Source organism: Juglans microcarpa x Juglans regia, chromosome 1D (genome assembly GCF_004785595.1).
Source record: "Juglans microcarpa x Juglans regia isolate MS1-56 chromosome 1D, Jm3101_v1.0, whole genome shotgun sequence".
Classification (NCBI taxonomy): domain Eukaryota; kingdom Viridiplantae; phylum Streptophyta; class Magnoliopsida; order Fagales; family Juglandaceae; genus Juglans; species Juglans microcarpa x Juglans regia.
In genome coordinates, this window is record NC_054594.1 from 24,883,529 (window position 1) to 24,908,074 (window position 24,546).

The window sequence follows — 24,546 nt, forward strand, 5'->3', positions numbered from 1 at the left end:
AGGACGGTTTATTAAACGAAATAATATAAAAGTTGAAATAATATCTTTGAATAGAAACTTGAATCAGTTTATATTTTTATATATAAGAAAAAAATGAAACTTAAAAGTTACAATAATTCAAAATAAAATATTATTTTTAAAAAATTATCGCTACATAAACATAACACTTCAAGTTTAATGGGTAGAATGTCTATTTTTGTAAGTAGAATGCCACATCAGAATCATATGACTCCGCGTAAAATACAAAATAATAGAAATGTTAAATTAGTGCTTTTGGATAAAGTCTTGAATCGGTTTATATCTTTATATATAAGAAATGAAATGAAATTTAAAAGTTATAATGATTCATAATCAAACATTGATTTTAAAAGGTTTACCGCTTCATAAACATAACACTTCAAATTTAATAGGTAAAATATCTACTTTTATAGATAGAATACCACGTCGAAATTATATGATTCCTTTTTTATATATAATAATAGATGTAATAGCAAATAGGAAAATGTTAACAATACTAATATAATATAATGAGTAATATTATATATCATACTCTTATCTAACTTTTATTCTACTATGTAAAATGTGGCACATTTATTATCATTAGATGATAAATAATCATCCACTAAAGGATCATGCAATAGTAATAAATGTATATTACGTTTTACATAATGGAATAAAAATAGGATGGTAGTTAGTATATAAAATTTTCCTAATATAATATACTAGCAAGAATGGATCTAATACCAGTAAATTATATAAGAATATTATAAAATACTATTTATAAAGGCATATAAATATGAAAAACATGTTTATTTTAAAAATAAATACTTATAAGAAGATTAATGTTTCAGAGTACATGTAGCGGAAGTCATGAGGGAGATATTACAAAAGATAAGAATGGGAGTAAGAAATAATATTCGAAGAGAAGTTAGTAAATGAGAAGGTGGGCTTCTAATGTTTTGTTCGATGCCTTCCTTCTTCATCATTCTTTGTTTTATATATTCTTTACTTATTTACCATTCGTCCTTTTATAGATTCCTTGCTTCCTCACTCTTGCTCCTTTTATAGGGAACACGTTGGTAATCTTGTCACATCAGTAAAAATAATAAAAGGTGCACATTATGTGATAATTGTTGTCAAAAGTTAATTTGTCCTAGAAAAAGTAAAATGTGTATAGTAACATGATAATTGTCAATGAAGATGGTGTCTTTAGGTATAATGTGTCGGTTGGTAAACAGTAAATAATTGTACCAAAAGTACTTTACATAAACATCATTCTTTTCATTTTAGGGAGTAAGATTTGGATTATAATCTAAAACGAGTTCCAAGTCGAATGGGTCTTAAGCATATGAAGAATTGTGTTTGTTGAAATGAGAGGTTTGTTGGATCGAAGAGGCCTATTGAGCTAGAGACAATTGATTCTACTAAGAACACTTTGATGATGAACTTGTAGGTTCATTATCATCACTATTTTTATTTTTATTTTTTATTTTTATATAAGAAACTGATCTCATTAATCAACTCCAAGCATAAACATGATAACCAGTATTACAAAGGAAAATAGACAAGATCATTGACGCATTTCTTTAGTAACCACATGAAGAATACAAGAGGGGCATGTCTCGATATCATACATATCTTCAGTATACTCGAATGCCGCTTGTGCAAGCCTGTGAGCTGCCATGTTAGCCTCCCGGTATACATGTGAAATTGACCAAACAGCCGCTGAGTTTAGAACAGTTTTGGCATCTGACATGAAGCATCCACCTATGCTCCAGTTAGGACTATCTTGGTTCATTTGGTCCACTACCTGTTTTGAATCTCCCTCCAAACAGAAGTGTCTTACACCAATTTCCTTGCAAAAAACACATGCCAAAAGTATCCCATATGCTTCAGCATAAAAAAACACTGCCCCTCGAGGGCCTGTTAGCACAAAGGGCACCTATCACAAGATCTTGATGATCTCTAATAAGTACCCCAATGCCAATCCTCCCTATCCTCGTTTGCACAGTTGCATCCCAATTCACTTTAAGACTTCCTACTGCAGGCTTTGTCCATATGTGAACCCTTGCCATATTCTCAAAGATAGCACCAACTTCCTTCTGGAGAGCCTCGTTATGCAGAGACAATTCTGTCCTGGCCTGGGCAATGACTTCATTAGGGTGTTTAAAAGCTTTTCCATGTAAGACATCATTTCTTCTCGCCCATATCATTCTCATTGTAACAGCAACCTCATTTAACTCCTCTGGTTCAAGCTTGCCAATCAGTTCTGCCCAAATATTAAAGATCAAGTCACTGTGATAAGAAAACTTTTGCACTTTCTTTGGACCTTGACACCAAACATCTTGAGCACCACTGCATCCCCATAAAGCATGGCCAGAAGTCTCATGTTCCCTCTTACATATTAAGCAGATACTATCATTTACCACCTTTCTTCTTTTCAGATTAGCTATGGTGGGTAGGACTTCACTGCAAGCCCTCCAAATAAACATTTTGGTAGCAGGAGGTACCTTGAGTTTCCAAATGGACCTCCACACTTGGCAGTCCTTTGCTATGCCTGAAGTTTCTCCTACTTGCTCTCTTTCCAATTCTTTGCCAATATAGTAACCACTTTTAATTGTGAAGCAGCCATTAGGAGTAAATTGCCAAGTAAGTTTGTCTTCTCTTCCTCCTAAGCTGATGGGAATTGCTTTTATGCCCTCTATTTCCTGATGAGTAAATAGTTCAGATAAGAGAGATTCCTGCCATATCTTCTGTTGAGGATCAATGATGTCACTGACTTTATCACACCAGCAGTCAACATCTCGAGGAGTCAATTTCTTTTGTGCAGGTAAAGAGGGTATCCATCTATCTTGCTAGATTTTAATCTTCTGTCCATTTCCAACCCTCCAAATGAGGCCTTTTTTTAACAATGTTAAGCCAGCATGTATTCCTCTCCATGCAAATGAAGGCCCAATTCCCAGTTTTGCTTCAAGTAATTTGTGCCACTAGGGATGTAGGGTTTTGAAGGATCCTCCATCCCTATTTGGAGAGTAAGGCAAGATTAAAGCATCTCAGATCACGAAATCTAAGCCCTCCCATATCCTTCCTGCCACTAAGATACTCCCAGTTAACCCACTGAATTTTTGAAGAGTCTTCATTGAATCCCCACCAAAACTTCCTTAGTATCTGGTTCAATTTACTTGTTATAGAGGCTGGTATAAGGAACATCCACATTGCATAGGTGGGAATAGCTTGCAGTACAGCTTTGAGCAATATCTCATTTCCTGCTGTAGAGAGAAATTTGGTCCTCCAATTAGTAACCCGAGACCAAGTTCTATCAATTAAAGAGTGGAATGAGGCTATCTTCTTTCTACGCACCAAAGTAGGTAAGCCCAGGTATTTCTCAAAACTAGAGATGGATTGGACACCTGTTAGTTGCAGGATCTGCTGTTGAGTCATCAAGGCAGTGTTCTTACTAAAATAAATGGCAGACTTGTCCTTGTTTAAAACATGTCCTAATCCTTTCTCATATAGCACAAGAATATTAAGAACACACTTAATTTTCTCATACTTAGCTTGGCAGAACAAAAGGCTATCATTAGCAAAGAAGAGGTGGTTTACTTTAACTGGACCTCTGCCAATAGCCATAGGAGTTAAACTGCCACATGCCTCAGCATGTCTTACGAGAGAAGAGAGGGCTTCTGCACATAGGATAAATAAATAGGGAGACAAGGGATCTCCTTGTCTTAGGCCTCTTGAAGGTACAACCTTATTCTGAGGTTCTCCATTAACAAGTATTGAATAAGAAACAGAAGTGAGGCAAGCTTGTATGATGTGGATCCAATGTGCAGGAAAGGCCATTTTGATCATGATGGCTTCAATGAATTTCCACTCTACCCTGTCATAGGCCTTACTCATGTCCAATTTTAGAGCCATGAAGCCTTTCTTCCCTTTCATTCTAGAGTTCATAGAGTGGAGAACCTCATAGGCTACCAAGGTGTTATCAGATATGAGCCTTCCAAGTACAAAGGCACTCTGATTGGGGGCAATGATCTGAGGTAGTATATGTTTCAGTCTATTTGCCATGGTTTTAGACACCACCTTGTATAAAACATTACAGAGACTTATAGGTATGTAATCCACTACTCTTTTGGGGCTTTGAACTTTAGGTATAAGAGTAATAAAAGTGTCATTAACCTCATTGAGAGAGCCACCATGATTGAGAAAGTTAAGAGCAAAGTTGCAAACTTGATCACCCATTACCTCCCAGTTTTTTTGATAGAATTGGGCAGGGAACCCATCAGGGCCTGGCGACCCCAAGGGATTTATTTGAAAAATTGCAGCAGTGATATCTTCCCTAGTGAAGGGATTTGAGAGCCAAGCCTTCATATCCATGTCTAATTTGGTGTCCATTGCATGCAGACAATGATCAATAGATAAAGGTTGGGATGTAGTGAATAGAGAGGAGAAAAAACTTGTGAATACCTCTCCAATATCTGACTGGTCAGTGACACACCTTCCTTGAGGATCCTCTATGCTTTTGACTGCATTGATCTTCTTCCTCTGGCTTGCTTGCATGTGAAAAAACTGAGTGTTTCTATCCCCATGCTTAAGTCAGTGTTGCTTTGCCCTTTGCTTCCACTTGATATCATTTTCTGTAATGGCAAATACCACCTCCTCTTGAATTTGTTTCATGGCTGCCAAATGCTCACCTGTACCAGAATTCTGAATGTGCCCAATAATTTGTGTCCCATTTTTTATGAGTTGATCCTCTTGTTGCTTAAGGGTTTGCCTCCAGGTCAAGAGACCCTTTTGGCATAGTTCAAGCTGTGTCCTTAAGGATTTAGCCTGACAATCTGTTATACCAGCATTTTGCCAAGCCTCACTCACCACCTTCTGACATTCTTCCTTTAATTCCCAAGCCATCTTATATCTAAAACACCATCTTCTTTTCTTCCTCCCATGAGTAGTGTTGTGTAAACTAATTGACAAGGGGGAGTGATCAGATCTAATTACAGGAAGTACATTACAGACACCATGACAATATAGCTCATTCCATTCTTTATTTCCAAAAGCTCTGTCAATTTTTCTTTAGTAAAGTCATTACCACTTCTGTTATTCGACCAAGTAAACCTTTGCCCATATGAATGTATATCATTGAGACCACATCATTCCACAGCTTGTCTAAAGTCCTCAATCTGTTTATATGGTCTACTGGCTCCACCAATCTTGCCACTCTGATGAAGAATCTCATTAAAGTCCCCAGCGCATAACCATGCTACAGAGTTGGTGGGTTTGAGCATCTTAACCAATTGCCAGCTATTGCCTCTCTTCCCTGTGTCAGGGTGTCCATAGAATCCCGTGAATTGCCAAGTTGGTCCATCTCCTTTCTCCTGGATCAGAGCACTAACGTGCCATTTAGTATAATTAATGATTTTAACGCTCCAATCATCTTTCCAGAGGAGAGCAATACCCCCATTAAGTCCCATACAATCCACTGTAAAACATCCATCCATTTGCAAACACCTCCTAACTGCCTCCATTTTATTTCTTCTGCATTTAGTTTCCACTAGGAAAACTAAATTGGGGTACTTTTCTTTAGTCAAATTCCTAAGGACTTTAACTGTTCGAGGGTTCCCAAGCCATCTACAGTTCCACACTAAGATGCTCATTGATCATGGCAGGGTTGGAAGCCAGCCTCTGCCTTAGCCATGGAGATTTCTGTGGTATTATGGCATCTCTTTGTCTTTTTTGAACTAGATTCCTGTAAGGTTGAACTTCTTTTACACCCTCTCGCATACATGTTCATCGCATTGCACTTTGAGCTATCAACTATAATTGAGTTACTTTTGCCTCTTGTATTAGTCTCATTCTCCCTAGCTTTCCTTTTCCATTTCCTTAAAGTCCTTAGACCCTCAACCTTTGCCATTGGCATGATAATATCTTCACATGTCCCAACAGTGGGAGCAACCATGCTGCCATTATTAGCAAGTTCCTTTGTTCCCCTTTCGGAACCTACTCCCCTTACAGGATCATGAGGGCTATATGTCCCCGACATTAGGTTAGCTGCAAAATCCTCCCCCACGTGAGGACCTTGGATCTCTTGAGGGCCACCAGGTTCTAAGTACCTTACATCCTCTTGTCCAAAAGTAACCTTTGCCTGGTCAGAGAGTTGACTTACACCCTGGCTTCTAGCCATGTTCCCGATGCATGGCTCCTTATTAGCTCATACTCCTGCTTTTCCTTCTGTTGGTGACTGATTTGTGCCTGCCTGAGACCCTCCTTCCTTTTTTTCCGTTGACACCTTCTCCTTTTTCTCTGCCACCTTTTTCGAGTAGACTTCTGATGTACGTTGCACTAACATATCTTGGACCATAGTGCCCTCTCCCCCTTGCTGACCTGTCTGTTGGTTGTTTCTGCCCTTTGATCCACCGTATCTACGCATATCGAAGATGTTTGTGTTCCTGGGCTGTCCTTGAAGCCATGGACCAAACTGAGATGGGGGCAATGTATCTCCTTACTGAGCATTATGAGATATTGAGCAACCTTTGCCTTTGTGATTAAGAACTCCACACTGAAAACAAAAATTTTGCAGCCTCTCGTATTTAAATGAGATCCAATGTTGTTTGTCATCCAGCCTTAACCATTTCCCTCGTAGTAAAGGTTTGTTGAGGTCCACAGCCACCCTTACTCTAAGGCATCTTCCCCATGCACATCCATCTGCCTCTGCGTCTAATCTAATGACCGGGCCTATAGCCTCTGCAAACTGCTCACCGAAACCTTCTGTGATGACTGATAGTGGAAGATTGTGGAGTTGTATCCAGAATGGCTCAAAGCAGAACTTCAACCCATCTATGGATTCCTTCTCATCCACCTCCATCATAGTGAGGAGGTGTCTGTCAAAAAACCATGGGCGACCGCTCAGCACCTTTTCTTTGTCTTCTATATTCTGAAACTCGATCAAGAAGCATTAATCACCAAGCTCCTTAAAGGTCACCCACCCATCCAACCTCCATATTTGAGACATTGTAATTCTGAATCATTCACTATTCACTCCCTTCTCCGTCATAGCCTTCCCAACAATACAATATTTTCCTTTTTTTCCGTCTCCGTTGGAGTTCTTCTGCTGGACATGGAAGCATGCACTTTCTTCTTTAGAAAGATGTAGCCTTTCCCAACATGATGCCAAGTCCTCCACCTCCATCGCGTCCTACTACCCAAATACACTACCAGCAATCCAGAAGGAAAAACCAACTCACCAAAATGAGACTTAAACCTTTGTTAAACAACAAAGGCACTGGAACCTCACGCTTTCTCCTAGAGAAAGGGAAGGCACTCCCAAATGCTACATTATCATCACTGTTTAGACATATGTTACATAACCTCTACTAATTTCTTCTAACTCCTTTTTGCTTGTTATTGAAGTTATATGAGCCTAAAATCTACTATATTGGGCTAGAATTTCATAAGTTTTGGTAATTTGAGAGAATATTGTGAAGATTGCGCCCTTCAAAGAAAGGAGCTCCCACTAGATGAGCTAGTTGAGACTATGTAAAAGATTCGCAAATCTCATGAGCAAAGGAAAGCCTTGACGAAAGGTCAAGACGACCAAAACCTATAGCAAGCAAGCCTGAGGTAAGCACAACCATGGGTAGACAAAGGTTCAATGAAAGATAGTGTAAGGAAATGCTTAGGTGGGACTAGAATGGTTAATGCGTCATCTAGGCAAGTAAGGGTGTAGACAAGTAATGGTAAATAAGTAATACGACATTTCATATGAACAAAGACATTGTCAAGCAAAGAATATGTGAGTGTAATACAGTACGGGCAAAAAGGAATCTAACAAGCAAGCAACGTGTAGCATGAACGCATTGCAGGATGAATAACAGACACCACAATGCGAGGTTAGTCAAGCACACAGAGAACTGGACTACCCAGAAACGGCATGGGAGTTCACAGAAATGATGTCTCAACTAGAAGCCCTCACCATGCCAGCGAAACGATCTTGTCGCGAAAGAGTCACGAATTTCCAATTCACCCAACATGAGCAATGACTTTAACGCCACATGGATAACATTTACGCATGCCATTCTAGGAAGTCAACCCAGTTAGAGTGCTTCGTCATTTATTGGTCGAGCTTCTAAACTTAGGGAGAGCTAATCATTTCAAAACTTTTTCACCATTCAATCCAATGTACACCTCGACCGTTAAGGAACCACCGGACCAATCCCACAACTAGCTACAAAAAAACTTGTGAGAGATTTCCCTACCTTTTTATTCTCCCCACTGGACGTCACCTTCACAAACTATGAACTCTCTCTCTCTCTCTCCCTATTTTCGCGAGCCCCTTACTTTCTCAAGATTGGAACTCAAGCACGCATATGGACGATAGAAGGGGTAACTGGGATTCTAACATCTCAACGACGACCAGGCTTAGGAGAGGTTTATGTTAAACAGGTAAGTATTCATCATACTGATACTTATAAAATGGATGAATGATGGTGTAGTATTCAAGCCTATGTGTATGTTAAGAGGATTCCTCATTACCTAGAAATCCCTCATACTCTCTCTCTCTCACACACTCTCTCTAATTTGCATTCAATCATACTCATGTGTCGTTCATGTAAAGATCTGTTATGTGTTGTCATGATTTTCTACGAGAAATCTTTTTATTTGGATTTCCTCCAAAATGTTATATTTGATATTTGTTAATGCTTTACAAGAAGGAAGTATGTTATTTTTCTGGTTAAAGGTGCTTGTGAGTGCATGTGTGTGTCTCACAACTAATGTTTTGAATTTTGTACCATACCGATCGGTACGGTCAAAATATACCTTTTCTGTGGGGTAGCCTATACAAGGAAGCCTGCTATTTCATACTTGTCAGAATTTCGATCGTTTCGGTCCGTTCCAGCTGATATTTCGGCCTTTACTATTTTCTCCCTTTTTTTCATTTTTTTACCCCTCAATTTATACCAGACTATTTATAATTTATATATATATATTTATATATAATTTATTTATATATAAACTATTATTTTAGAAAATAATTTTTATATATATTTATATATATAATTTATTCATATATAGACTATTCTGAAACGGTACCGGTATCGAAATATCTCGTTTCAATGTCTCGACCAAAACGGTCACCGATATAGTATTCAAAATATTGCTCACAACCCCAAGTCGATGTGGGACATTATCTCAATAGAGCTTTCCTGGTCACTTAGGAGCGTGATGGAGTGACATCACCTAGGTAGGCACGAGTCGACGGGCTCAAATGGGATGGTAACACTCTCGTATCGTAGTCGTTGCCTTTTGCTGGTGGAGGCTAGAGAATACTGTAGTCAAGGATGGAGACGCGAAGTCAAGTGTTGCTGATAATGAAGTCTTGCACCCGACCACTACCCATGGTGCAATGAAGAGAGCCATGGTATGTGCATGGTAGTATAAGGGAGACCGTGGTGCATATGTTAAAAAAGTGTGTTTAAATGACGGATGAGTAAAATGGCCTTGGGTCCTTAGTGATATTTGTGGCTAAATGGAGAACTTGGGGTTCTCGGATTTATGAAACTTTGAAATTATGCTTAAAGCCTAGAATATTCGGATGACTTTACTACATTAAAACTATATTACTTAAGATTGCTTTGAAATTTTATGATGATATTAAATTCAATACTTGGCTTTCAAATTTTAAGACTTGTGAGTTATGAAAAGTATTGCTCGGTTTCATAGCCTTATTGGAATTTAAAAGTATACATATGAAATTTCCTTATGTTGCTCGGGGTGTTGCTTTCCTTGAAGTAAATTATTAGATGCTTCTTTCCTTTCCTCGGTAAGTAGGTCTTGTTGCTTGAAATCCATTGGGTATCATTTTCAAGCATATCTTATTGTTATCTCATATTTTATAATAAAAAATGCTATTAAGAAGCCCCGTTTAGTAACACAAAATGCACACACCCTCCACATTAGCAATTGAAATGTCGATTTTACCTAATAGAAAATGACATTCTCAATTTTACCCTTATAGAAAGTAAACCCTTTCATTTTCCATGGACTCACCCCGGAGGAAGGAAAGAACACGGGAGGACGAAAATCACACAAAGAAGAAAGAATCACCCAACTGTGAGATGCGATGGATCACGCAAAAATGAATAATTCGCCAACGAAAGTGTCACCCAACCGTGGGACGTGATGGATCACGCAAATCACTCATCGATGAAAGTGTCACCCAGTCGCGGGACTCGATGGACAGGTTACAATTTTTCCTTCTCCCTTCCTCTTTTGGTTTTGTTTCATTGGGTTCAAGAGCTTCACCTTCTTATTCGTATTTCTCGTATTTTGTGAACATTAATGAGAACGAGAACCCAATTCTCTCTTTGTGAACAATTAGGATTTCAAACAACAATGTGACTTTTTGCCCATATCGATGAGATCATATTTGTGATTTTGTTGCCTAGTGATGAGAACCCAACTTTGTTGATTTGTGATGAGATCATGAATGGCTTTTCAAATTTCTAGAACATCTTGAATGATGCTACCTTAACATTAGATACTGTGTACATGATTATCATTGTTCTTCCTTAGTTTTATATTTCAAACTACCAAACAAAGTAGATTGGCCATGGACTAATGATTGCTTAACCTGTTTGGAATTGTTGTTTCAAGATTCAGCTTATTAGCATTTACAATATTATTCTTAGCAACATGTTTACCGAGTTTTCAGAAGCATATAACGTATTTCATAGGAAATTATTTTTTTATTTATGGCACGAATAATTTTTCAATCAAATAGAATTGAGGAGGTTTGACCAACCAATTGTTGCAGTAAGCCACTTTATAGGTTGGTTTTGAGCTTTGATGTTTATGATGTCTTTTTAAAGAAAATTTATAAGCATTGAGGTTGATAATTTATAGTTTGACATATCCTTTGAGATGAGTTCCCTGGGATGTTTAGCATTGTTGGATGTCACTAAAAGAGTTATCAGATAGAAAACTAACACTTAAGAGAAAGCCTTGAGTGCTCAAGTAGTTCATGAACATGCAAAATTTATAAGATGCAGTTTTGATGAGATATGTTCAATGAATTGGCATTGGCTGGTTGAAGTGGAGTAAAGCACAGTTAGAATCTTGTTGAAAGGAGAGATCTTTTAGCTGAGTGTTTGACATGTGTGAGCCATCATTTGTGAGGAAGAAGAATATATAAGTTGTTAAAATTGAATGTTTTATTTAGTATTGTTGCGGTTTGAGAGCACCACTCCAAATATCACACAAAAAAAATCCAAGTCAACAATTATAAGGTGGGTATATTGATATGTAATTATATAAAATAATTACGCGAGCTTATGACTGTTATACTAAATTGTTAGATTGGTATTAGGGAATGGAGGAGCATATGGAGGTTCTAGCCTAACAAATAGTGGAACAGATGGTCTTGACATGTCATCATAAACCTAGATAAAAGGCATAAGCAAAAGCATTAGTTTCGATTTGCCAACAATAACAAGAACAATGTTGACAAAAAAATCTATAAATAAAGCTATCACCTTCATAGAGTTTGAACAATCTGTCAAGGATATCTTTGACGGGTCATTATAACCCTAAGTCTTATCTTCCTCTTTACCCATCAAGCTATTCGACAAAAAATAGCATACACTATTATCGTCATTTATTTCATGCAATCGGAGAACTAATAAGAAATTAAGTAAAATAATTATCAAGTAAAAATTGTGTTTAACTTCAACTAAACTATTTTTGTGAAAAAATTCAGCCAAAATAAGGAGAGAGAAAAAAAAAAAAAAAAAGAGGGTGGCTATTCACTTCAAATTACTTAAACAACAAGAATAAGGAGAAAAATTGTGTTTAACTTCAACTAAACTATTTTTGTGGAAAAATTCAGCCAAAATAAGGAGAGAAAATAAAAAGAGAAGAGGGTGGCTATTCACTTCAAAGTACTTAAACAGCAAGAATGTAGAGCCCTATTTTTCAAGTAGTTTAACAAATAATTGGTTTGTAGTATATGTGATGCATTTTTCTTTCAAACCTTGAGAAAGAAACTATCATTTCTCGTGAGCCTGTATTTTAGCTCTCCAATGTTGGAGTTGGTAACATGGTATCTACAATCTATACCAATTACCTCAACCACCCACTCTCCAAGGTAAAAAGTAGAAGCCATGAAAGAGTAAGAAAAATTTGTTATTCTAGCCATTATACATACCTTACCAAAGAAAGCATCAAAATTCCTACTTTTGATGGAAAAATCCGAATAGCAATTTTTATGGAAAAATCTCTTCCCTTCAAATCTAGCATTACAAAGATCAAGAAGAGAAAGAGAGAGAGGTGATTACCTTAATGTGCTCTACTGAGCAAGTGAGGAATGCACTCTATTTGCAAAAAGGAAGAAGGGCGAACAAGGGCTGCTGGGGGAAGAAATGATTTTGGGAGGTTCTTATAAAAAAAAAGGGTTGTTCCTATACGAAAAATGAGAGATAATTTGCAATATATATATATAATCCAAGTTAGCTATTTCGTGCAGTTTGCTCTACTTAAGAGACTTCTTTGTAGCACCGTTGTTTTATAATTATCTGTGTGGTTTTTACTTACTAAGATTTCTCTAAATTGCATTGTGGTACTCTCACTACAGTTTTGCCCTTCAGAAGTATAGATCTTATTGTAGATGTAGATGATTAGGACGAGTATGAGTAAGAAGAACCAACCCAACCCGAGGTGTAGCATGGGGGCCTGTCCCCATTTTAAGAATTTGATTTACTATAGTATTATGATATTATTTTAAGTGGGCGACAAACAAATTTTCGGTTTGTAATTTTCTTAACATGATGATTGATGTGACTTATGGATAGCATTGTGAGTGAATTAAGTATATTTTCCTAGTATTCATATTTCTAGTTTTTGGCTAGAATCTTAAATCCTTTCCACTGTGAGTATTTTTAAGCACGTATGCCTCAGCATACAAGCATACAATGTTCCACAAAACATAAGGGGTGTTGCCTATATGGTGTGATCCCAACGTCACAACCACCCGTCAAATCCCAAATGGTGGCTGAAAGCGTCACAAATATATTAATAATATAATTATAATTATACTTTTCTCACCATTTCAGCGAGACTTGGAAAGTAAGTACTACATGGCCTTGCAAAAGGGATGTGGGGCAATGACATACTCCCAAGTCCCACGTCATAATCCAATTTAGCTTGATTTTATTGTTTAATATTTTATAAATAATTACTAATTGAGGGACTCCTCATTATAATTTTGCTTATCTTTTAGCATAAAAGACAAAGCAATTCTATAGTGACTTACTTTTTCCAATCAATCATTTTATTAATAAATTGTTATTAATTTAAATAGGTCTAATATTCTTCTCCGAAAATTCATTCCTATGGGTCTAATATTCTTCTTCCAAAATCCATTATTAGTTCTAAAAGGATTTTGGTAAATTAGAACGTATTTCATTTTCTATTATTATCTTAAAATTAGTACTTTTTTGAACTAATAATGGATCTATCAGCCGTTAATCAGTTCTTTTGTATTTGGATTCTTGTTTGAGAAAGTTTAGTTGTTTTTCTTTTAGGTTACTTTTATATTTTGATAAATAATTAATCTCTTTGCTTAATGAAGTATCTTTTAAATGGTTTATTTCTTTTGAAAAACGTGCAAATAAAAACTTAAATTGAGTTATTGTCCAAATAATTTGGCCGCAATTTATTCATTTTCACAAAAAAAAGGTATAATAAAGCAAGAAGTTGATTTTCTAAATAACTTTTTTTCAATATTTTTAACCAATATATTCATTTGATAGTTTATAATTTATATTTAATTTTATGTCAATACCATAAGATATCTTTTTTTATTTTTTCAAAATAGTTAGACCTTTTCACATAATATTTAACAATACAATTGTTGTAAATGAATAAATGATATCGTTTTAAAATTTTCTTTTATTTATAATATTAAGGAAACTTTCACCCTCTTCTTTTAATATAATTGGTGATGAGGATTCATCATTGGGTATTATAATTTGTTTATCAATTTTTAATAATATGATTTCAACCCACATCAATTTTGTGAGTTTACTGAGATTCCTTTATGAATAAATCAATTTCTCTTTATCAAATCTCATTTCTTTATCTATTTGCCTTATTAATCGTAAATCATTGTATATAATTAACCCAATTCTATTGATAGTGGGTATAAGAGTTTTTCTACAAATCAGTCATTGTTCACGACTAATCTGTAGCTCACCTTACGATTTTTTTTTTTTTTTTTGGTCTTTTCAAAAGCAAAGAGCACATTTTGTATTATCGTTTTGCATCCCATTCGAATTTTTCCCACCCACATCCTCCCTCCAAACTGGAACAAAATCCCTCGTCTTCATCGTATACATCGTCTTTGCACCTAGCCATGGCGGCATTAGTTGGGGCCTTACTAATGGTCATTTCAGCTTTCTACTGCCACAAGCGCAGCGTCTACTAAGTCCTCCAGTGTATTATCAAGATCCGCCGCAAGCCTTCTCGCAATGCTAGTGACCACTGTGTAGAAGACGATAACGAGGCAAAAGAAGAAGAGGAAAAGGAGGAGAAAGCAGAAGCAGAAGAAGCAAGAGATGATGATGAAGGTTACGGTTCGGATGGAGAGATGGAGGTTGATTGGAAATCTTGGTCCCGAAGTTTGTTGAGGTCGCTGGACAAGAACATGCTTTGCTGTTATAGAATTTCATCCTCCATGCCTAATGTGGCTTTGAGAAATGATTGGCCACAAATCACCTTCAAACCTTGAATTATTGACTCAACTAAACGAAGTCGTAGGGCTGCATTTTGTTTAATCAGGAATTTATAATTTTCTCAGGTCCTAAATGGTAAATAATCTATGCTTCAGAAGCTCAAATTATTTTCTTATATTGCATTTTCTCCTAAACCAAACAAAGTTAATTAGGAATTTTTATGCTTGTAATTAGAGCCATACCTAAAATCATGAATAACCATTGCTTGTCGATCAAACGCTAACAAAAGCTCTTGCAATTTGCAAAGTCGAAACCAAGAGATACATGAAGCCACAGAAAAATACCAGTAAAAAAAGGATAATATGATTCTCCACTAATCTCCAACTTCAAGCTTTAACAAATACCCAAAAACATGAAGAAGAAAAAGACGTGAAACTCTGAGGAAGCTTCGGAATTCTCAGAGTGTGGTGCGAAGCTTCCTCAAAGTTTGGTGGAATAGAAGCTCAAGAATTTCCTCTAGAAACATAGAGATGAGCCGTAGGAGTAGATAAGGTATGAGAGAGGGACACGGGAGATCAGCTTGAGAGAGGAAGTTGGCTGACTGTGTGTTTTCGAAATTGTCTTGATTTAGTTTGGGACAATTGGAGCTATTCGCAGAGAAAGAAGCTAAAGAAGAGGAGAGGAGAAGGAAGCTATTCGTGTGTGTATGGGGGAGGAGGGGGCGTTTGTTTGCCACCTCAAGTGTAGGGTGTGTGTTTTGATATATGGGCTGATGCAAAGATTATTTCGTGATTATAATGATACCATAAAGAAGATTAATCGAACAAATTGTACCAACAAGTTTTACTAATGGTTCTCGTACCTTTTAAGGGAAGTATTGTGAAAATCTTGCTATGAATTTTTCTTTTCAGTATGGCTGCTAGCAATCATATCTGATTATAACCTTAATTACAAATACATTTGTATACTAATGAAAATGAGATACTTGAGGACAACGTAAATTAATTAGTAGATTACTAATTCTTTTTTAAATTGAATAGGGTCGCCTACAAAATGTTTAGTTGATACAAAAGTCCAAGTATCAATAGCATCATGTAATGATTGACCATCTGTCTATATATTACTTCATTATGTCTAGATTGACTTAATATTCAGTTTCAATCTTCGACTAAGAGGTAGTGGTCCCACCAGTGTTTTTACTGACCAGTAAATTCTGTAACAATAATATAAGCAATTTAATGATTTGATTTTTTTTTAATTTTTTTTGTATACATTAGCTACCATAATCATTCATTGAAAATGATTTAATGTTTAATATTTAAATTGAGATTCGGCTTGCCTCCAATTGCAAAGTAACATGAAATCTCCTGTTAAGACTTTAACGGCCAGTGTTGCATGTTGGCAAGCAAAATCCAACCATGTTGAGAATGTCCTTGCAATTTTAGTAAAAATAAATTTTAAGAGACCATTGAGAATGTCCTTGGATTTACTATGCTATTTATGTGTTTGAATATAAATATATTATTTATTATAAATATTAAAAAAAATTATAGATATCTTTGATTCTAATTTCTATGTTTAATGTGTAAATAGACTCTTTTGTTTAATATTATTATTAGTGTGTTTAATGGTTAAATAATTGATTTTATTTTTATTTTTTTGTTGAAACAATTATAGTTGCTACAATGTGTCGAGCACATAAGATGGTAAAGCTATTGCAGGTGCCGGCGTGGATGACATTAATATATTTTTGTTTTCTAATATCTATAATAAATAATATATTTATATATCAACACATAAATAACATAATAAAAATAAAGATATTATCATTGGTCTCTTTAAAATAGGGGTGCTATTTGCATGGTGCGAGACAGGGGCACCCACTCTCTACCTTACACCTATCAATATTTTGAATACCGTACCGAATGTCATACTGGTCAAGGCATTGAAACTAAATATTTCAGTACCGATACCGTTTTGTGTACCGTTTCGGAATAGCTAATATATGAATAAATTTTATATACTAAATTATGCAAGCACAAAATAATAGGCGGTTGAACCGGCCAAATGTATGGATGTATATGCAAAATTAATTGTAATAAACATATAAGCTTTTATTAAAATTAAAAAAACTTAAAGTAATTATAGACATAAGGTAGTACAGATTTGTACTTACAAAATCAGGGAATATTAGGAGACTCAAGATAGGGAGAGAAGGGTAGGAGGTTTTGTCTCAAGGTTCCGTTCTAGAGTTCTGCCTAAGCTCAATGCAGGTTTCTCCTTTTATAACACAAGGAGTTCTTGTTTACAATCATTAAAATAGTAAAAGTAAATCAATCCGTGAGTAAACAGTGGGGACTGTTTAAGCACAGGCACAGAGTGTCATCATTGTGTCTTTTGAGCTGTTTTAGTGGGCGGCTGCTTTCGGCACAAGGTGACAAAATATCATTCGGTCGTCTCTATATCTTCCAGCTGTCTCTGTGGGCGACTGCTCTTGACTGATGAGTCGATCGAAATATCAAAGGAGATTAGTGATCTTCTTTGAACTCAAGTAGTAGTCAATCATCATCTAACCTTGGGGTATCTGGTGAATCATGACCAAAGAAATTACTGTATGAAGCCTCTGATGATGCTTCTGAATTCTTTTCTTCATAATTGTTGCTCAGAGACTTGGACAGTTGTTGTTCCAACAATTTGGTTAAATCCTTTTTATCAAGCTTGTCTAAGATATTATCTTTAGTAGACTTAGAGGATTTCTTTGAGGATGAGCTAGTGACTTTTCCTTTTGCTGAAGCAGTTAGTGAATTAGGGGCCTGAATCATTAAAGGGTATTCAGGAATAGGTGAACCAGTATTGATTGTTGGGAATTCCTTCTTATCTTGCAGATCAGGGGCGACTTGAGGGAAATCTTTAATTATCTGGTTGATAACTTTGTCAATATATCCAAACTTATCCCACCATTTTGTGAAATAAGCACGGGATATAATATTAGCATTTTTCTCATAACTCCATTTGAAGATCTACGGAAGTTTGTAGTTCTTGCAAAAATGGAGTTCATAAGAGAACATTACAGAATGTCGGTTTAATTTGGTATCGGCAATATTCGTGTAATGTGTAAAAGCTCTTGCAAGCTGCTCAGGGAAGTTCTAGGAAATTAAACCATATCGGTCCCACCATTGGAAAAACCAATAAGGAAAAGTTCATTTGAACCTTGTATCAAAGTTGATGAACCAGGAGTGGCTCATATCAGGTATCTGAAAAAAATGAAGCGATTCCAAGCAGTAATGTAATCAAAATAATTATAGTTCAGTATTGTGTCTGAGAGTCTCTTGGGAGTCCAGGGATTGGTTCCCCATTCGGATTCTGTGATGACTTGAAGGATGTAAGCACTGTGGTAGATTATTTTTGTGGAATCATTCTTGTCATAGATTGGTTTTATGACAAAAGAGTTGGTGAGAATCAGGATACTGGAATAGTATTGAAGGTTCTTTGAGGAATCTTCAGGTATCCAGTGAAAATTAAGTGAAAAATAGGAGGAAGCAATTTTGAAGGGATCTGTTGATGCAGACTGGTTTGGTTCTACAAAAAACAGATTTGTAACAAAAGGCTTTCTCAAATATTCAGATTTTCCTTTTAGAAGGAAAAACTAGGAAGTAATAGGAGCAGTTCCTTTTGATACAATTACTTTTGCATATGGATCAAAAAGTATAGAAACCGGTTTACTTCCTGCAATCATATCATAACCAGATGTCAAAATATTTAAAGTTAAAGCCTTTAAAACATGTTGATATCTAGTGAAAGAGTTAAATCAGAATAACAATTAAAATGGGCTGGTCCATCCGTGAGAGAGGATTGGATCATTTCGAGAATACTTGTTTCAAAATTATTGAATCTAGCATCCCTTAAGCAAAATAAAACGGATGCATTGATGTCTTTCCTATAAATTATAGGAAAGGCATCAAATGCATTGATTTATACTTTGATTTATAAATTATATTCCAAAACAATATGAATAAATTATATATAAATACATATATATAAAAATTATAAATAGCCTAATCTGAATTGGAGATAAAAAAATAAGCTTGTAGTTTGAAAAAATGAAAAAAAAAAATGGCTGAAATACAGGCCGGTACAGCTGGTATTTGGACTGGTACGAAACAACTATGATACAGTGGCCAGTACGGAAAATTTTGGCCGTACCGGCAGGTACGGTATGAAATTAAAAATACTAACACCTACTCCACCCTTGGGAGATAGGGGCGGGACCCTCCACCCCGCTACTAGTCTATCGTAATTTGGAAAAGCTCCCAACTGACAGCTTCGTTTGGTAACTAAATTCTTCTCAACTTATCTCAACTCATTATTATAACTTTTTCAAATTTTAACACAAAATATAATAAATAATTTAACTTTTTAAATTTTAAAATAATAATAATATTAAAAAAATAATATTTTAATAATATTTTATTATCTCAACTCAATTCAATATCTAAATGCTACGTTTATTATTTTTACACCGGCCATTAAAGATTTGCCCCGTAAAAGACTTGGCAAACTATACTTCACATATTTTTATCTCTCCTCTCTCTCCCTACACCCAATCCCCAACCCCGCCCCACCCGCCGCCGCCGCCACCCCGCCTCCTTCAAATCCTCTAGCTTTCCCTTCGAGTTCAAGGCCCCAAATCCACTGTGGCCTTGGAGGTGATTTCTCTCCCTTTGAATACCGTATGTTATTCTTATTATTACCCATTTGGTGATTCTTAATGTCTCTCTTGGTTTCCGGAGAAATTTTTGGGATTAAAGTTTTAGTTTTCTTCAGTAGTTTCTTTTCGCGTTTGGTAATACTGGAGTGTGCTGCTCGTCATGTAGGTTTTGTCGTTTGCAGGAGTTGCTTTTCATTTGCCCCTTCTGTGGCTAACCATAATTCCTCACTCCAAACCCGCCACCCACATCACCTAAACCCCTCTGCACCTTTCACAGTTCCATCCCTCCTCCTCTCTCTCTGACGGCATCCATCTTGAGGTAAGCTAATATCAGGTTTTGTTTGTTTGCTTACTGTTCTGATTGATAGGTAGGAGTAAAAAGGTTTCTCGCCCCCTTTGTATTTTTGTATAATAGCAGTACAGTTATGCTAGTATTAACCTATGTTTAGATCTTCCAAATCGCTGGTTGAGCCAATTATTTTATTTACTCACTACTCCATTAACAATGACGACAAGATAACCGTTCTGTTTGTTGGGGTTTTGTAAGAATACAATCAGTAATGCCGTTCTTTTCATTTAAGAAAATGAAAGAAGTTTAAGTGGTTTCATATCTGTAAATTGAACTATACATTGCGTCGAGGATAGGTGAAAAGTTCGTTCATACAATTACGTAAATTCAGTTTCAAGATATTACGGATTACCTTTTGTAAACTTGTTGCACCTGCGTGGGTGCCCGTGCATAATCTTTGTTGCATCCAAACTAACACATCTGGATGTATTTTTTGCTATTTTCCGAGCAAATTAGAGGTTTTGGGAACCTAAAAATTAAAGATGCATCAATATAAATCATTGGCCAGTTTAGGAGCTTGTTGATGGCAGTTGATGCTATAGGTTTGTACTCGATTAAAATCTTAGTACATTCAGATAGTTGCCAACAGTTTACAAAAAGTACATAATATGCTGTGACCAGTTACTAAATGCTTCTGAGCTAGGATGTACTTCATGCCAAGAATCCAGGATTTTTGCATACTTATCACTTGGTTGTGTTATTTTAACTCTGTATCTCAACCTTATCTATTGAGAAGGAAATCCTGCCCGAGAATTGATTGAAAGGAGAGGTGGTTTATTTGGTGTTTTATGTGCAGGATGGATAGAGCCTCAGATAATCGTTCTCTACTCAATCATCAGGTAGGTTGTGAGGTATCGAGTTTACATTTGACCTGGTTAGTGCCTGTGATACTTCGTATTGACCGATGATTTTAGGTGGTGTATGTGATTCCACATTGCTTGGGAGAAATAAGTTCTTGCTCTTAATAATGATTCCAATGGGGCTCAAATTGTAACATTTACTAGTTCTTTTGGAGTAGGATCCAGCTGTGGCTTGGAACTGCCCTGGAGCATTACAAATAGTATTAAAGCCAGTCCTAACAATAAATGTAGGACTAGAGCCGTGTCACCTATAATAGCATGGCTCGATGAGGACGTTTGAAATTTAAAGGGGGAAATTGTGATATCTTGTACTGGCTTAGGAGTGTAGAAGGTGTATGGGATCCCACATTGTTTAGGAGGTAGTAGTTATTGCTCTTTATAATGATTCCAAAAGGGCTCAATTGTACCATTTTGTTCTTTTGAAGTAGGACCTAGATGTGGCTTGCACCTCCCTTGAGGCATTACTGTGCCTGAAGCTGTTCTAAACATGTTGGGGAGTTGAGAGTGGTGATTAGGAGGAGGATCATGAATTGTAGTGTTTAACCCCTAGGGGTTGGCTCAAGTGGTAAAGTCCTTGGTCTTGGTGGTATACTCCCTCCAGGTCTAAGGTTTGATTGCTTTTGGATGCAAACAATTTCTAAGGGCCATTAGACTAGGGGAACTTCCCCTTGAATTACTCGAGGTGCACTTGCGAGAAACTCTTTACCGAGGGCCTATGCACTTCCGGGATTAGTCAAAACTTTGTTCTCAGACACCCTGTGCCAATAAAAAAGAAATGAATTGTGGTTTTTGGGGCAGGTTTTGCCTTAATGCTTGAACTAAGTCATTTGCAAGAGTATAATTACTGCGTTTGAGGGTATGGATTCTGCTGCAAAAGCTCATAATGCTGTCCTTGTGTTTGTATGTTTCCCAGTTGGTGGTGGACTTGTTTGGTTTCCTTTTAGATTTTATCTTTTAGGGCTCGTTTGTTTTCAGAGATGAGATAAGATGAGATGAGATTAAAGTTAAAAAGTTGAATAAAATATTATTAGAATATATTTTATAATATTATTTTTGTTTTGAGATTTGAAAAAGTTGAATTGTTTATTTTATTTTGTGTGGGGATTTGAGAAAGTTGTAATGATGAAGTGAGATGAGATGAGATGTTTCCTGAAAACAAACGAGGCCTTAGTCTTAAAGAGTTTATGTTGTCTTGTCTCCTTTCTCAGGTTGGGGCTTCTTTTATATTTTCCATGTTCTTGGCCTTTGCATATTTCATTTACTAAGGCTTTTTGGGTGCCTCTCTCTTTTGGTGGTGGCTACTAATGGTTATGTATGGAATTTTGTCGTGTTACTTATTTGGTCATTAAGCTCGTGGGTTCTAGCTCAAATTTTACATTCCTACCGAATGAGAATAGAGTGGAGGGTTTAACCATAGATTCAAAATGCACTGATGCACTGGGTATTTGTGTTTAAGAATGGCCTTTAAGCTTGTATACATGCACGTAGATTTTTTAGATAAGGTGTAAAGATTATTTTCCTGGTATTTTGGCCATTTTTTTCCGATGGAATAGGTGGTTTGCTTGAAATTTTGGTCAGATTTGCAACCTGTATGAAATTCTTATTTTCACTCAACACCAAAGTGAACTGAATTCTGGTAGCAAAAGGATTCCAGACACTACAATGGGCCAGATCAATCTGAGTTGATTCAAGCCAATTGGTTTCAATATTTTATTTCTTAAGGGTTCCAAACGTGCTAGTTTTTCCTTGTAAAGCTTCGTTGTTTATTTTTTGGGTGGTTTGTTCTGTATTCCTTTTTAATAGGTATTGTTTGAACTTAGAACCAATCAAACCCCATCCCATTCTAGCATTTACTACTTGAGCTGAGCCCTAGCATAAGAATGCTACTTTTGATTCTTTTCTTGTTTTGTTTGCAATGAAACTAAGATTAGGACCTTTTATTCCATTGTAGGTGTATGCTACAATTATTTAGATAATGAAAAAACTAGGTATTGTTTGAACTTAGAACCAATCAAACCCCATCCCATCCTAGCATTTACTACTTGAGCTGAGCCCTAGGATGAGAATAGTACTTTTGATTCTTTTCTTGTTTTGTTTGCGTTGAAGCTAAGATTAGGACTTTCTATTCCATTATAGGTGTATGCTACAATTATTTAGACAATTTACAGTAAAAATTCCAAGATGATAAGGATGCGTTATTACCTTCATTTATTAAAATGCCTTTCTCTGAAATAAGTGCTGACATTTTACAATTCTTATTCGTTGCTCTTTCAATTAGATCAGCTTTTGACTCAGATTTTATATGCTTATCGTCATTTCCCATGCCTCTTATAATTTTTACTGGTACTTGAAAGACTCAAGTTTCATGTTCAGTTGAGACTATGCCTTAGTGATGCTGGCTAGAGTACTTTTGGGAATGCCCTTTCAATGTGATCGATCATGTTGATTTTTCCAAAATTTTGAAGTATTCTGACAAAAATTCCAGACCCTTTGCCTCCTTCCTGAGTCTCTCTCTTCTGTACAGGCATCTGAAATCAGGTTACTCTCATTTACGCATAACATAACAGCTGGAAACCAACTATGCAAACAGCTTCTCATCTCCATTCATTCTTGTACTTCTCTACAAGGTCTCTCTCTCTCTCTCTCTCTCTCTCTCTCTCTCTCTCTCTCTGTGGTGCATGCATGATCCTGCTTTAAATTTTCATGTCTGTCAACTTTTGATTGAAGTTTCAAACTTGCAGAAGAAATACCATAAAACCAGAAGGATGCATGAACATGCAAATCTCTAATTCAAATGTGCCTATCAGAAAATTCTGCTATACTGGAAGACCGCAGACTTGTAAATTTCTTGTGTCTGTGCCACCGACAAGATTGTTTGCCTTTCCCAACACAGATGATGGTCACCCTTCTCTCCCTGTCTTAGATGAAGATAAAAATACAAACCATGCACCCAATTCTGAAGCAGAGACCTTACTGAGTAAATGGTCACCGCCTAGGTATCTGTGGAGGGGATTATCGGTTCTTATCATGGCCGGACAGGTAATTATCAGGACACTAAAGGGAAAATTCCACTGGAGGAATACTCTGCAACAGCTGGAGAGAGTTGGTCCAAGATCAGTGGGAGTCTGTCTTTTGACTTCAGCTTTTGTTGGGATGGCTTTCACCATCCAATTCGTTAGAGAATTCACCAGATTGGGATTGAACAGATCTATTGGTGGGGTATTAGCACTGGCTTTCTCAAGGGAGCTAAGTCCTGTGATAACATCAATAGTTGTTGCTGGGCGTATCGGAAGTGCGTTTGCAGCAGAATTAGGAACAATGCAGGTTTCTGAGCAAACTGACACATTGAGAGTTCTTGGGGCAAACCCTGTTGATTATCTTGTGACACCCAGGGTGATTGCCTCCTGTATTGCTCTGCCATTTTTGACTCTAATGTGTTTCACGGTGGGGATGGCATCCAGTGCCCTCTTGGCTGATGGTGTTTATGGGATTAGCATTAACATTATCTTGGATTCTGCCCATAGAGCACTTAAACCTTGGGACATAATCAGTGCCATGCTAAAGTCACAAGTCTTTGGCGCAATTATTTCTATTGTGAGCTGTGCATGGGGAGTTACCACCCTGGGAGGTGCTAAAGGTGTTGGGGAGTCTACCACTTCAGCTGTGGTTATCTCACTTGTTGGTATCTTTATTGCTGACTTTGCACTCTCATATTGCTTTTTCCAAGGAACTGGAGATTCACTGAAGAGTTGTATATGAACAGTTGGTGAGTTTGTGATGTTTAATTGAAGTTTCTCCTCTGCTTTTTTTGTTGTTGATAAGTTCTCCGCTGTTAGGCTATGGATGTTGCCTGCAATCAGATACATAAAACAAGTATTATGTATAACAGTTCCTGCTTTATGATTT

The 24,546-nt window shown here is 36.5% G+C and overlaps 2 protein-coding genes across 4 annotated transcripts; one reads left to right on the plus strand and one right to left on the minus strand.

Moving 5' to 3' along the window:
• Nucleotides 1-1,570: 1,570 nt before the first annotated feature.
• LOC121245775 lies at nt 1,571-4,377 on the minus strand. The gene is made up of 3 exons (XM_041143637.1): nt 3,063-4,377; nt 1,977-2,779; nt 1,571-1,855 (listed from the first exon to the last, which is right to left on the minus strand). Exons 1-3 carry the CDS (start codon nt 4,375-4,377, stop codon nt 1,571-1,573), a joined length of 2,403 nt encoding a protein of 800 aa, XP_040999571.1.
• Nucleotides 4,378-19,397: 15,020 nt separating this feature from the next.
• On the plus strand, nt 19,398-24,546 carry LOC121254133 (protein TRIGALACTOSYLDIACYLGLYCEROL 1, chloroplastic). 3 transcript variants are annotated; one of them, XM_041154103.1, is made up of 4 exons: nt 19,398-19,750; nt 20,577-20,619; nt 23,165-23,267; nt 23,382-24,546. In XM_041154103.1, exons 3-4 carry the CDS (start codon nt 23,221-23,223, stop codon nt 24,397-24,399), a joined length of 1,065 nt encoding a protein of 354 aa, XP_041010037.1. In that variant the 5' UTR covers nt 19,398-19,750; nt 20,577-20,619; nt 23,165-23,220; the 3' UTR covers nt 24,400-24,546. The 3 variants fall into 3 exon arrangements, with proteins under 3 accessions (XP_041010037.1, XP_041010033.1, XP_041010041.1); XM_041154099.1 differs by lacking the exon at nt 20,577-20,619 and having other exon boundaries at nt 19,399-19,750; XM_041154107.1 differs by lacking the exons at nt 19,398-19,750; nt 20,577-20,619 and having other exon boundaries at nt 23,368-24,546.